Below are 16,478 nucleotides of genomic sequence, written 5' to 3'. Positions count from 1 at the left end.
AGAGAGTTCATAAGGTACATTACTTCCAAGTGAAATATATGACTGCATTGTTTGCTCACAACATACAAGTGAGCATTATTATGTAAACCTCATGCGTCAGCTAAGTCGAGTCAACAGCAAGCTTTTCTTGTTTTCACGTTCACGATGCCAGTAAAACGGGCAATAATAATAATAATAATAATAATAATAATAATAATAATAATAATAATAATAATAATAATATCATTCGAAATATGCACACTGGCCAATTATTGACTAATATTGATGTGCAGTAAAAGCGAATTATTAGAAGAATTGAGAAAACTCAGTGTAAAATCAATTCGCATTCAACAAAACTTACCTTAAAAGTGTCTTCTTCCTTCGTAATAATAATAATAATAATAATAATAATAATAATAATAATAATAATAATAATAATAATAATAATAATAATGATTACAAAGTTCCTTTGGAAACTCAAGTTTCTGGGCTATAATGCCTTCTGAATCACGTAGAATCTCCTTGACGTTACTTCACAAAAAATATACATATTTTCATAAAACTTTCAGAGTTTCGTAAAGTTTTGTCAAGGTTCGCAAAATGTCAATGTTGTTATGTTGTTTATCAAGCTGCTCGTCCAGTCAATGGACATTTATCTTGTTCCTTGTAAATTTATGTAATAATAATAATAATAATGTGTCTAAAACAGTATGTTACTAAGACAGAAGACTTTCTGAATAGAGGAGAATCTGAATAACTTCACATTAATCAATTTTTTATTAAAAAGTTTCAAGGGAAAGTAAATAGAATATATTTTCAGTTTTTTTTACTTGAAAACTGTGCGTGCCCATCTACTAATGTTATTTGCAATAAACTCTAATATAAATCTACAAGCTCTTAGGAAAAGTATTACATTCTTTTACTTTAAGATCATGGTGTTATCCCTTGGCACCACAGAGCTTTGTCTTCAAGAAAATTTAGTTTTCCTTTTAGATATCTTTAGCCAAATTGCATTACTTTATTTGGTGTAATTTAGTCAAATACAACAAGAAGGAAAAGGCAGATTCTGATAAACCTTAAGTACAATAATAAATTATAAGACATCTGTAGTCGTACTGAACTACTGTATACTATATTATAGAAAAGCTTGAAGGCGCGCGCTGCACTGGAACCCGACGCTGCCTGTCATGTCTCCCCTACCTATTCCGCCCCACCCAGGGCGGACAAACAGGTTTGCAGGAGGAGAGTGGATGTGTCATGTCTTCCCTACCTTCCTAATCCCCTACCTACCCCACCCAAGAAACAGGTTTGGAGGAGGAGGGTGGTGTGTTATGTCTCCCCTACCCTCCCAATCCCCTACCTACCCGCCCACACCCGGGGCGGACAAACAGTTTTGCAAGAGGAGGGTGGATATGTCATGCCTCCTCCTGCCTTCCCGATCCCATACCTACCCAGTCCCCACATGGGGCGGACAAACAGGCTTGCAGGATGAGGGTGGATGTGTCATGTCTCCCCTACCCTCCCGCTCCCCAACCTACCCCGGCCCCACCCAGGGCGGACAAACAAGAGAGGTCCACTCGGATTTTATCATCATTATAGATAGACAGATTTATACAGATCCCTTCCATAGATTCTTATCGAAGGTTAAAAAGGGGTAAGAGGAGTCAGAGTCGGGTCAAATTTGCTCTCGTTTCTCTGGCCCCTCATTATGCAGCACTCCTTCCACCGCCGTTTCTTTTCGAGACTGAAGTGTTTGTTTGCACAATTGCATTCTTATTTTCAAGAAGTGTTTGCAGACACAGCTGAGAGGGAGGAGGAGATGATTGCGAGTAGGCTGGTGCTTAACCTTATCTTTTTTTTTTTTTTTTCTCACTCCTGAGAGGAAGCGATATTGAAACTTGAAGGAACGCGTTAAAAACACTTTGGATTATAGGAACATGATAAATGCGGAAACGTAAACAAAAAGCTAGATGTCATGAGACAAAGCAAGCTTTCTCCTCTTTCAGCACCAGGTATAAGGAAGTTTACCATATCATCCATTCTCATTATCCTGACTTTCAAAACTCGGCCTTTTTAAAGATACCGTATATGTTTACCCATTAGTATATATATTTAATATTGGTCACTATCATTTCAAGCAATATTACTACTAATATCAGCTATGTCAATAACAATATAAGCAAGTTACGTTGTGCAAGATTACACTTTGAAGTTAGGATTAGACAGGTTTAAAGCTAATTTACAAATATTGAGTTCAAGGAGTTTTATTCGAAAATAACCGTATCATGACTAACAACAAAAGCTACAACTGAATGGAGTTATTTTATGTAATTTTCAATTGTAAAAAATTATTCCAGGAGTATCTGATCAATCCTGGTGAGATTTCCACCGTAATTCACCCACACCCCCTCGAAAAAAAAATCATGCTTTATGGCTTCTGGTGTAATATTCCGCCTAACCCAGTCAAAAAGTTTTTCACTAATTCCGTCAAAAATACATATATAACTTTAAGATGATTCTCTAACCAATAGGACTATTTCTGAGTCCTATTTAACAGACCTTTCAAGATGGTTCACATTCTCTCACAAACCTTGCGTATAACAAACAAAGTAGCATTTAACTTGCAACGACTCTGCAGAGTATTCCCAGAAAACGTAACAAATAAAGGGACCGTTCAGCTGTACGAGTTCTCCACGTAAAAAAAAACTGCTTTTACTAACAGTTTCCAAGATTTGAAACCATAAAAACACTGGTGTCTGCAATTTGCGAATTACTGTCGACGTGTGGTTGGAAAAATACGATTCAACAATTGTACTATATCGTACAGACAGACAGACAGATACGCAGACAAAGAGGACATCTCTGATAAAATAGACAAAAATAACATTCACTTTACACATATCCTACAAAAAGTACGTGATGACACACACACGCGCGCGCACAAACACACACACACGCACAGAAGGCGCCACTTTTAAGAAACCCAGATATCAGATCTGATGATCCGGTCCTATGGTTTTAATTTGGTCCACGGAGACTACTAGGGTAGGTTGTAATATACCATCTTCTCTATTTCTATTTTCCGCTGCTACACCAAGGTCAAGAATGCCAACAGCCAGGTCTCTCTCTCTCTCTCTCTCTCTCTCTCTCTCTCTGTGTGTGTAGGCAATGTGTCTGCATGTCCTAGTGTTTATTTCTTCATGTCCCTTTGCCATTTTGGTTATTCAATCAATCACATGTCTGGCATGCAGCGAGGTGAAGATGACGTTTTAATGCGTATCTATCTATCTATCTATCTATCTATCTATCTATCTATCTATCTATCTGTCTATCTTCTATCTATCTATCTGTTTACTTTGACTTTCAATTAAAATTAGATCAATGTAGATTTTCAGCAAAATTATATCTATGTATATCTTCTTAAAGGCCCCTCTCTCTCTCTCTCTCTCTCTCTCTCTCTCTCTCTCTCTCTCTCTCTCTCTCTCTCTCTCTCTCACGGCAATTTAACTTGACAAATGAAAGCTCTTTCCCTTCGTAATTTAAAGCTACGTGATGATCGCCCTATCCGAGAAACAAGATGTCATGAACGTAGGTGTTTGATTAGACAATAACGGGTCGCGTTATGTACAGCTTCCTTATGCCAACCGGTTTTGTGTCTTGGCCTCTCTCTCTCTCTCTCTCTCTCTCTCTCTCTCTCTCTCTCTCTCTCTCTCATCGTATCTATCTCTCTATCGACATTTATTTACCTACTTCTTTTAGTATATGAATTAAACTAAATATCTTCGTGCGTTTCTTTATAATTTCTCTCTATACCTCTCTCTCATCGTATCTATTGACCTTTCTATTTGCTTATCTACTTAGTTATGTGTTAAACTAAATAAATCCATCTGTGGCTTCTCTCTCTCTCTCTCTCTCTCTCTCTCTCTCTCTCTCTCTCTCTCTCTCTCTCTCTCTCAAATGGGATCAAGGTCAAAATAAACCCGCCCGCCAAAATTTAAAGAGTATTTAAAGACAAAGACAAGATTTTCATGAAGAACGCCACTAATAAGAAATTACATATATGAATAAATAGACCATATAAGTTGGTTAAAGTAATACAGTATCAAAAGTAATACAGTATCAAAGGATACTTAAAAGAGATAAATAGTCGGAAGATTCTGACTGAAAACTACACAATAATATCGTCTCGGTTGCCTGTCCTGATCCAGAGGTACACACCAGTCTCCTATTCCCTTTAACGCCTTACTACAATTTGGGCAAGGTTCGGTCATGGCATGAGGCCGGTTAAACTAAACTAGGCAACCAACCAACCAGGATGCTATACGAAAACTTTAAAGACTAACACAAGTTAAGCTGAAACTGGCAAGAACGCAAAACTTAAGCTCAAGAACTACAGGGTGCACAGAAGTTTCTTTGAAGAGTCAGAGGGTCCCAAGTCGAGCCCTGACAAACGTATTTACGATAGCGGGTCGCATATGTGATCAAATTTTCAGTTAGAGGAATAAAGCAACAAAACGTTATTTTTACCGTTACCTATCTTTTTTATATTACATATTCCAAAAAAGGACAAAGGTGGCGTACTGTTTGAATATGAAGGATTAATGTAATTTTTTAGTGTTTCGCCAACTGCAGACAGATAACAAAGGGCAAAAATACATAAATAACAGACAGATATATCTGAGAACAACAACATTTGCATAAGCTTGCGTGAAAACTGAATGATGGAGATAAAAGGCCAAAGAGGGCTTCTGCAGAGCCCAAATTCTAGAAGAATTCAAACGAAACTGAATTTTATGTTTTAGATCTTATTGGCTTCTCTTTCACATCAAAGCCCATAAAACCTCCATTAGCATATAGACCATATTCAACTAATACTTCCGAGATGCAAACCAATTAAAATTGAGATTTATCGCACCCTCAGAACTGACAGCCAAACCTTCAATATAGAAACCTTAGCGTGGAGTCTCAACATATCCTATAAAAGTAAATTTATGCACACATCATTTATCACTTAAAATTAGAAATGCACTCTAATGGCAATTGAAATATTGCACAAATCGCTTAATTTTCACAGCGAAAAAAGCTGGCTTTTCTAAAGAATTTTAAATCTTAAATACAACAAGAAACTTACATACAGTAGATATTATCGATATACGATAATGGTGAAGACATACAGGATCGTTTCTTCGTATTATAGATATAGGTGGGTGGATGTTGAAACACCAGTTAGCATCTCCCGAAATTAATAATAATAATAATAAAATATGTATGTATATATATATATATATATATATATATATATATATATATATATATATACAATGATATTCGAGCTGACAATCACATTCCTCTGAGCTGTCTTGGGTGATTGCAAAAAAATATAAAATGAGTATTCTCTATCTAAGGTTAATCAGATACACTCAATTATAAAAGTTTATTAGATCTCTCTCTCTCTCTCTCTCTCTCATCTCTCTCTCTCTCTCTCTCTCTCTCTCTGTAAATCTTACAACAGAGCAAAGAAGACAGTTAATTTTTCCTACGAGCGTTCACACTAGCTAATTGTTACCATTCGAAATATGGAACAAGTAAATAAAGTAAGACAATGTCAAGCAACAGAGATGTGAAGAAAACTACCATAAAATCAAGATAAAAATAACGTTAAGAATGGCAGACGAACTGACACACAGACAGATAAATGATCTCCCATCATGCGCATCCATGCATGATGAACCATCTTTGTGCAAAGCTGACTGAAATCCCTCCACCGTGTGAAAGGAATTATAATGACAAGGTAAGCGTGACAAACTAAACTCAAGGAAGAAAATTCGGACAAACACAAGGACGGGAAAGCTACAGTCCCCCGATCATACTTAGCAGAAATCTAACAACAAGTAAAAGCAACAAAATCATCTAACAAATTCATACATGAGTAGCAACGGAGTGGGAACAAGCCGAAACAAAGTAAACGAATAAAGAGCGTTCATAATTCTCTGTCGAACCTTGATTTTACTAAGAGAAAAAAAAGGGGAGGACTTACAAGCAATGAAACTAAAAAAAAAAAAAAAGAACCACGTGAGATACAAGAGTACCAATCGGTCTTGAGATCTTTGCCGCTGCAAAAGGAAATACCTCCGTCTTTGTTTTAAAGAGATTTCCCGTTTTTTCTTTCCTTTTTTTTTTTTGCCGCTGCCTTGGTCGGAGTCACATTACGTCTGGGGAAGTTATATTCTCGGAAAGAGTAACGGAAGTGTTATTATTAGACAGGGACGAACAGACAGACTTGCAAGTATTGTAAAACAGGTTGAGTCCGTCGTATGTATGTATGTATGTGCGTGTGCATGTGTGTATATATGTATGTATGTATGCATGTATGAATATACACACAGTATATATATATATGAATATATATATACACATGAATACACACACACACACACACACATATATATATATATATATATATATATATATATATATATATATATATATATATATATATAATATATATATATATATATATATATATATATATATATATATTTATATACACATATATATACATACACTAGCTGACCAACCCGGTGCTGCCCGGGAAAACTCTGAAAGACTCGGAAAAATTTTCCTGCATCTCCTTGTACTGGCTATCCCACTTGTCAAGGTATTACTGTGGTGACAGTCCCTTTTATCCAAAAGTTACTGTGCTGACTGTCCCATTTATCCAGACATTACTGTGATGGCTGTCCCATTTATCCATGTATTATTGTGATGAGTGTCCCATTTATCCATGTATGACTGTATTGACTGTCCCATTTATCCAGGTATTACTGTGGTGGCTGTCCCATTTATCCAGGTATTACTGTGGTGACTGTCCCATTTATCCAGGTATTACTGTAGTGACTGTCCCATTTATTCCGTTATTACTGTGGTGACTGTCCCATTTATCCAGTTATTACTATGTTGTCTGTCCCTTTTATCGAGGTATTACTCTACTGACTTTCCTAATTATCCAAGTATTATTGTACTGACTGTCCCTTTTATCCAGGTATTACTGTGGCGACTCTCCCATTTATCCATGTATTACGGTGCTGACTGTCCCATTCATCCAGGTATTACTATGCTGACTGTCCCTCTTACCCAGGTATTACTACGCTGACTGTCCTTTTTATCCAGGTATTCCTGTGGTGACTGTCCTATTAATCCAGGCATGACTGTTCTGTCTGTCACTTTTACCCAGGTATTACTGTACTGACTGTCCCTTTTACCCAGGTATTACTGTGACTGTCCATTTTATCCAACCATTACTGTGGTGACTGCCCCCCAGGTTTTACTGTGGTGACTGTCCCATTTATCCAGACAATCCTGTGCTGTCTGTCCCTTTTATCTAGGTATTGCTGTTCTGTCCCTCTTATCCAGGTATTACTGTGGTGATTCCATTTTATCTAGACATCACTGTGGTGACTGTCCCATTTTTCCAGGTATTACTGTGGTGGCTGTCCCTTTTATCCAGGTACTACTGTGGTGACTCTCCCTTTTATCCAGGTGGCATTACTGTGGTGACTGTCATTTTACTCAGGTATTACTGTGGTGACTGTCCCTTTTATCCAGGTGGTATTACTGTGATAACTGCCCCTTTTATCCAGGTATCACTGTGGTGGCTGTCCCATTTATCCAGGTATTACTGTGGTGACTGTCCCTTTTATCCAGGTATTACTGTGGTGGCTGTCCCATTTATCCAGGTATTACTGTGGTGACTGTCCATTTTATCTAGGTGGCATTACTGTGGTGACTGCCCCATTTATCCACGTATTACCGTACTGTCTGTCCCTATTATCCAAGGATTACTGTACTGACTTTGCCTTTTATCCAGGTATTGCTGTGGTGACTGTCTAAACCTTGATACAGAATTATTAACCAAAGGAAAGAAAAGCATTTTCAATATTTCTATGGCATTGAGTACATGAAATGAAGTATGATACTCCTGTTGAGTTTATTTACACATGAAACAGGGTATGATAAACCCGTAGACTTTATTTACCACATAAGCTGCAAAGGGAAGGAGGAAGGGTGATAGGGCAAGGGGACTGGGGATAGGAGAAAGGGAAGGGGATGAGAAAGGGGAAGGGGAAAGGGATGGGGTTACGGGTTTGAAACCTACCATACAAATATACAAACTACAAACAGTCACTTTTATATATAAGATATATATATATATATATATATATATATATATATATATATATATATATATATATATATGCGCGTGTGTGTGTGTGCGCGCGTGCGCGCATGGGTGTGTTGCAAGAGCCGGAAGGAAATAATAAAAGGCATAAGTACCTAGCGCTTTCGTGTATCTAATACATACTTCATCTGGGTACAGAATGTGTGTGTGTGTGTGTGTGTGTGTGTGTGTGTGTGTGTGTATGTGTATGTGTGTGTGTGTGTGTGTGTGTGTGTGGCCCATCCCTTTCTGCAGTGTCTGACCTCAACTGACGCTGGTACCCATTCATAGCTGAATTGACTGGTTAGGGCAGACCGGGATCAATGTTCTACATCACCCACAGTGGTAGCACGAACTGAAGACCACAAAATCATGAGCAACTAATCTTTAAAATGAAACTAATGCCTTGTCTAATACCTAAAATTCTTATTATCATCATCATCAAAATATAAACATAAACCAAATCAATAAAATTAGTCTGAAATAAGCTTTCCTAATCATGTAGATAACACGTTAAACCTTGCATATGTTACCTTTCCTTCAATACAATTTATTGATGTTCGATCATTTAAAATGATCCATTAATTTAAGAGAAGGTCTCAAGTTAAAATTCCAGTGAGAAGGGAAGTTCTAAGAGAGGGAAAACAGAAACAAAAACAAAAAATAATTGGAAAAACATTCCCAAGAAAAAATAAACTTGAGTTAATGTATAAGAAACCTGGTGAAGGAAATGAAGGTCGCTCTGCCCAGGTGCTAAAGCGCCCACGTGCCCAAGCACCCAGGTCCCCCAAGTGCCCGGGTGCCCAGACAGAATTCTTCGGAAGGGAGTTCTGAATGGCAGAATGACATCTAGGGTGGTAGCGGCGTGTCAGTCTCTTCGACAACTTTGGCGTCAGTTTACACCGCCACGAGGAGGAAAAATATAGTTTGCTGGGAAACAAGGCAGACAGGAAACAGAAGGGATATTACGTGGGAAATAAGGAGAAAATGTGCGTGAAAATAACGATTAGGTGGCGAATTTTATGATTCAATAAAAACAATACTGAACAGGAAAAGAAGGTTTGGTGATTATTATAAGTAGATCATTCAAATTGGAAGCAACCATCAAGTAAGTCTTATTTCTTATAAACTATGTGTGTGTGTGTGTGTGTGTGTGAGAGAGAGAGAGAGAGAGAGAGAGAGAGAGAGAGAGAGAGAGAGAGAGAGAGAGAGACGTTTAAAATGAGAGTAAGCAGGGTAACATTAAAAATAAACAAAAAAAGAAAAAAGAAAAGCAAAGGTAAACGACTGAAAGAGCATCCTTTACACTCGAGTCCACTTCATACGCACATCTAAAACAAACACCTGGTGAAAAAGGCGATAAATCCTTCAGCAAAGTGAGAGAGAGACGAGAAAAATAAAACGGTATCTGAATCAGGTACCAAATAAGGGAAGGAAAAATGAAGCAAAAATTCGTGCTTTTGGTACGTAACGTCTGACTGCCAAATAATCTTAATGGTTCTCAGCACTGCTATGTTTTTTCACAACATGTCAAGGAAAAAACAAACGACTAGATAATATAAGGATAAAAATAAAATGCATGCAGTCAAGAGTTTAGATCACTTAAAGAAAGACGAGAAGAATGACTTTAGAACAGAGAGAGAGAGAGAGAGAGAGAGAGAGAGAGAGAGAGAGAGAGAGAGAGAGACCTATGGAAAATATGTAAAATATGTAAACACAGCATTATGGGGAGACTTTGGATTCTTCTGGATCAAAGGGTCGAAATACAGGGGAAGTGAAACAAGACTAAGGTAGAACCTAGAGGTTCCTCGCATACCGTATGCGGCCGCAAATAACGAAGGAAGTGGCCCCTTACAACCCGTACACGGTTTATTTGAAAGACACGAAGCGATGACAATGGGACTCACCTTGACCGAGGTTTTACACTGAATTCTCTCTCTCTCTCTCTCTCTCTCTCTCTCTCTCTCTCTCTCTCTCTCTCTCTCAACACTTAATAATAATTTGTTGCAGGAAAGTCCAATTTTACTATAACTTGAGACAAAGTGGAAGAGAGGTACATATATATATATATATATATATATATATATATATATATATATATATATATATATATATATATATATATATATATATATAAATGAGTGTGTATATGTGTTTGTTTGTGCAAAACTAAACCCCAGGTTGTCACAGATCGCCGGCGGGAATAGAAGTTAAGTCTCACGACTCAAATCTAACATCCGCTAATCGGTCTATTTTTTCTACACTTTACTTGTCGCCATGAATTACATACAACGATTAACACAAGCATCTTCTGTAAACCAATACTGATTTAATTCAAACGGTTGAAAAAGTTGAAATGCAAGCTGTGAAGATGTTTAGGGCTTCTGCAAGGAAATACAAAATGCTTAGAAGTGCTCAGATGTTTGTGTAAGGACACGGTGTCTTACCGTTAAGGAAAAATTACTTTGAGGTTAAGAGATTAATTGCTGGCTTTGGAAAATGGCCTCAAGAATTCTTTCTCTCTCTCTCTCTCTCTCTCTCTCTCTCTTCTCTCTCTCTCTCTCTCTCTCTCTCTGACCTCGTAGTACAAGTGGTAATCACCCCAGAAGAAAAACCCAAGATGTAGTATTGAGAGCAGCTAAGCCTTTGCCCCTTTATTCAGTAAGTCTAGGGGTAATGTAATCGTACACACACACACACAAATGCTAGTATCAAGATTCAACATCTCATCACATTATTGTTATTATTATTGCTATTATTACCTTATTATTTAAGATCATCACTCAGTCACTTGAATCATGGCAAAATTGCATTAACTTGCTAAGAGAGCGTTTACAGAACCGAATGTTAATTTATACACGAGTGGAAAAATAGTCATAATAAAACAATGGCAGAGTACATGACAAAGGAACGGTGGAGGTGAAAGTAAAGTCACACGAACAAATTTCTCTCCAAATGGGAAACAAAGAGCAAAAATAATAACAGTCGAGTACCTGAAACCAATTCCGTGGTATCAGGAATAGAGACCAGAACAGACGGTGCTCTCAGCAAAAAGGCGATTTAATAATACATGAAGAAATGAACTGTCTGGACTACTGTACTCTCTTTCTGTCTTCTCTTACTTCATATTTGGTTATAATCAATTTCTGCTCTAGTATTTTGGCTTTATGACTTAATTAACTATAACAATTGTTCCAAATCAAACACTTAGATACTGAATACCAGCGCATGATTTACCTGTTAGTCACTGTTATTGCTATTACTGTTGTTAAGCGGAAATTATACTATATCTCCCACATATACGATTCTTATTTTTACAAAATAAATTTAATTATTCTTCCCTTGCATCTAGCAGTCGTCCCTAAATTCGCAACTTAGGCCCACTCTTCTTCTTTCCACTTAAAACTGTTGCCTCTTTTTTGGTAAAATTAGTAAGGGTTTGATCACCAACAATGCGGAGAATCTGATACCAATCAGAAGAAAGGAAATTAATAAAGGAAAAAAAAAAACTTAATTTCTTGACTTCTCCTCACTGAGGTGCCAGGACCTTGCCAAGAAGCATAAGTTTTATATCACAAGGCTGTAGACAGTATAGATTTAACTGCAATGGAAATGTGCTTATGAAATTTTCCTCGCATTCAAGTTTCGTTTGTTCCTGTTATTTTATTATCTGTCGTTACCTTAATTTGTCGCGTCTCTACTTTTGCTAGCTTAATTATTTAGCACAAATTTACGTATATACATATGGATAGCGAAAGGCAAAAATGAAATCCCGCACTGTATATGAATCTGAAAAGCTGGTGCATTTTCGATGCGATTTTAGCACGCAATTTGAGAGCACTATTTAGGTCAGCTGACTGAACGCCTGGCCTTCCGTGTCATTGCAATAACTGATTTGTAGATGTTGAACTTAATCTACGCTCCTGTAAACTATTTACCCTTGAAGAGACTGAGCAGGATGGAAATAGACCAATCACTGCTCGGCTTCCAAATGGAAAAATGTCCCTCATGTGTCAGTCATTTGGAGGCGTCTGTTTCCAAACAATAACGTTAAGAATATCTTCGTTTTACTGTATAAGTTTTGTTTATACTGTCGGTGCCAGTGGGAGGGATAATCTAACACAACTGCACGCCCTTAAGACACCACCAAAACCCCCGGAGGAGTTGAAATGATGAAACAGGAGGAGATATAAAAAAACAAGCTGAACACAAAAGGAAGCGACAACACAGGTGGGGTGGCGGATGAGATCAGGAGAGATGCTTGAATAAGACGACAAAGAAACGAAACTTGGAGAGCAGTCAGCTGGTACATTATGCTGTTTATACTAGTTTAAGATAGAAAGCAAAATATTTGGGTGGAAGGGGGTGGGGCCGAAAACACACATTAAAAATCATAAAAGAAAAAAAAATAAGCGTACAGAATAAATTTCACAAAATTATTACGCAGAATGAAATAAAAACTTCAGTGATTTGTTTGACAAGAAAACAGCGGTAGGCTACTGATGATCAAAATTTATTTACAGCAATTAAAGAAATGTCCTCTACGCATTACTATGACCACAATTTGTCTCGTGTAAGAATATGTACATATATATCCAATAAAAGTCAGTAATCTTAAATAGCTATATTTTCCTTTACTATCGAGCTTCAGGTTACTTTTCCACATCAATGTCGAAAGCGAAAGGAAATGTGGAAAATCCCATGACGTAACTCGCCGCGCATCCTCAATTATAAAACTGATGCCCGAGAACAGAAAATGTAAAAAAAAAAACGCACTACACACACTCACAGAGAGAGAGAGAGAGAGAGAGAGAGAGAGAGAGAGAGAGAGAGAGAGAGAACAGGTTTTTTTATTCGATGTCACAAAGCATTTTATTACAGTAATACTGAAAATACTTTGTTCTGTGCGTACATGACAGAGAGAAATCGAACTGCTTCTCTCTCTCATGTACGCACAGAACAAAGTATTTTCAGTATTTTATTACAGTAATACTGAAAATATTTTGTTCTGTGCGTACATGAGACAGAGAGAAGTCAAATGGCTACTCGTAACCGATAAAATTTATTAGAAAGGATTTTTAACTAATATGCCACGCTCCAAATTGTCATAACACATATGTTCTAAAAACCATCTTTTTCATATTTGTGCATTTTACCAAGTTTCTTCCCCAGCCTATTTCAAATGGGCACACTGAAATTTTTCATCAGAAATTAAATAAGTCTTTCACATATTTTCTACGACTTCCAACTGCCAGTCAACAGCTGCAAAACAGTCTACAAACCGGGTGCTATCTGATTTTCAGCTTAATTCCTCTCTGCTGTGATTAAATCATAGCCTGGTGCTTTCCATCCCCTAATTTTCTTTGTTATAGGTTCCAAACCAAAAAAACCAAAGTTATTGTTTAATATATACAAATCTTGTTCACCTTCGCGTATATCAGACAAATTATCCCCCAATTTGCTTTCAACTGTGACCTCAAAAAATATTCCGACTAGAATTCTCTCTTCCTCTTTTTGTATTGGTGGTTTTAAAAGTTATCTTCCTATTTTTAGGCCTGTGATATATACTGTACTTGTAAGAGATGAGGTTACCCATCATTGAGCCCCAACACTTGAAAATGATCAAAGAAGGATTATGGCTAATAACTTTTAGCACCAGACTAGCAAAGTAACCGAACCGATCAATGAAAACCACATCTTTCTTTCTTGCGTAAAAGTAACCCTCATTATCACTCACCAACACAAAGTTATCCCATCTGGAGATAGATTAAGATAATCATGCACACAATACCAGGATATAAATACCTTAAGTTTACAAAATTGCAAACAGGCGCCAAGGTACTTACCTCCATACATGAGACGTGTATCCAGGGCATTTATCCCTACACATGAGGCATGGCTGGCCCTCGTCCACTTCTTGCACGAGTACCCCCTGTATTGAAATAAAAAAGAAATTTGAAAACCTCTGTAATTATAAATATATTGAAACTTAATTTCCGTTCTGCAATCTCTCTATTTCACACTTTCGTAACACTGTCCCCAAAGACAGCTACGAAATACTTGTCAATTAAGAGCAAGCGCAAAAATTTCCAAAATCCATAAACACGGTATTTGGTCGTGTCTGTTAAACAAGGACTTTTGAGATGGAAATTATCAAAATTCAAGTTAATATAAAAATAATAATTATCATTATACTATTATTTCTCAAATGAAGTTGACATATGGGCCACTGACTAAAAAAAAAAACATTACAGAAAACAATTTTAATCAGTTGATGACAACATAATCAACATTATCATAACAAGCTTTATTATACATAGTTTCCAAATAAAAGTGCAATAAAACTTAACTAAAACATCTACCACGACAACAGAGGTTAATTTTTCATTCCAATTACGTAGCAGCATAGACCTAAGGAGATTAAAGTAAAGGAAAAGGAAAGGAATATTTGCAAAATTATCACCTGCCAGTCAATTCTGGTCATTTGGCTCAATGACGTCAATTACAGCAAATTCAACTTGCCCTGAACCCATTGTCCGCAATCTCCCCAACCCCTCCCATTCGCTCCTTCCCCCGACTTTCTTTCTACATAGCAAACATGTGTATCAAAATGAGATTAATTTATAATTCATGCGTATCGAAATAAAACATGTTTACGAGCTACAGCGAAAAGGGCTGAAAAAATTATGTAAAATACCACAACAACACTAGGCCTAGTATATCTTCCAAGCATGAGAATTAAGGCGATATATAACTATTAAACGAGACTGTCTTAGTATGAAATTGTATTTTCCTGAAGCTGAATCAACATAGCTATCGAATTAGGATATTCTATGAACATAACCACCAAAGCATTAAGGCCTGTGTTAGCTCTGACGTACCCAAGAAGGCAGAAGGGCCAGGAACCCTGCATCCGAGAATTGTCATAATATCCTTTTAAACCTTCCGTATTTACCTTTGGAGAACTTTCTATCGGCCTTCATTTAGTCCACTCAATGGTAATATCCACTCTTAACCGAGAAAAATAACTAAAAAATGCTTTAACCACCACCGACTTGGGATCTGACACGTTTGCACCACTTCCACAAATCTACTAACGCGTTCTTCAAAAGTGGCAATATGAAATCCAACGGAGAAGTAAAGTGGTAACACTCAAAATCAACAGTTGCCATTTGATCCTTTCCATAAAGAGTGTTATGATGCGGTGATCCTTTTACAGACCTGACGCTTAACTTGATTATTGCCGTCAAAAAATACATCTATTATTCCATAATACGAAATTAACTACAAAAGTAATCAATGGAAAACGAAACAAAAGTTGCTTTGCCGATGTTCGCAATTCATACGAAAGATCATGACGTAACGATCTCAGGACTTAAAATGTTTACAGTTGCACTTGCGAAGATGGACGCCGTCATTGTGATACCTAACCTGCCGAGCTTCATGGTAAAATATTAAATACTTGACTTGGTTAACTTACGATATTAAAACACGTACGAACTTACTTTAATATGCAGTTTGTGGTCATATGGTCACGAAAAGCAATTATTACTGTGTCAACTAAGCTAACAACTGTTAAATTCCATTTAACAGCAATGCCCTTTCCATGTCCTAACCTTTTCCCCCCAAAACAGAGTAACCACTTCCAAGTTTTTATATATAATATGCCCTCCATGGAAAGCATAAAACAAAAGCGTAAGCTTAATGGAGCTCCGAGCTGCCAACTAACATAGCTTGAAGGAGAATTTCCAAATTCTTAGGCTTAGTTGAAGATTTTGGCATTGCTTTGAATTTGGTTGTCAGTGCTAGGTATCGAGGAACGCAATATGCTCACATAGTTCAAAGGCTTTAGAAAAAATTTAGCTGTAAAACAGTGTTAGATACTAACGATTCCAATACCATTCGGTTCTCATGCGATGACATAGCTAAAAAGTCTACGGCCAGGTGTTAAACTATATCTATATACATAGCGATAGCGGTGACAATTATCTAGGCCGCCATTGCGCAGTACCTCTCTCTCTCTCTCTCTCTCTCTCTCTCTCTCTCTCTCTCTCTCTCTCTCTCTCTCTCTCTTCAATATATACAGTAATTTCCTCTGTTGGAGGGTCTGAGTCAAAAAAGCTGTATCAGTCCTTTTTTCCTCTTCAACGCCTTACCAAAGCTGCTTTTCTCTAAACCCGCCTTGTTCTGTCTCGAATGGAGAATGACAACCACTCTTGTACATGTCCTGAAGTTTGACCTAAGCATTGGTCTACTTTAAAATAACGTCTGTTCACAGGAA

At 37.2% G+C, this 16,478-nt stretch overlaps 1 protein-coding gene across 6 annotated transcripts in view; it reads right to left on the bottom strand.

The window, feature by feature from the left end:
* Lmpt (Limpet) overlaps window positions 1–16,478 on the bottom strand; it is a 586,877-nt gene that overhangs the window by 496,930 nt on the left and 73,469 nt on the right. For all 6 annotated transcript variants that reach the window (XM_067122164.1, XM_067122165.1, XM_067122166.1 and 3 more), the window contains one exon: window positions 14,044–14,129. In XM_067122164.1, the coding sequence (XP_066978265.1) occupies window positions 14,044–14,129 (86 nt within the window). The remainder of the gene's footprint in view (window positions 1–14,043; window positions 14,130–16,478) is intronic.

This window comes from Macrobrachium rosenbergii, chromosome 20 (genome assembly GCF_040412425.1).
Source record: "Macrobrachium rosenbergii isolate ZJJX-2024 chromosome 20, ASM4041242v1, whole genome shotgun sequence".
Classification (NCBI taxonomy): Eukaryota; Metazoa; Arthropoda; class Malacostraca; order Decapoda; family Palaemonidae; genus Macrobrachium; species Macrobrachium rosenbergii.
Note: the sequence above shows the minus strand (reverse complement) of the source record. Positions and strands in the feature narration are given on the sequence as shown.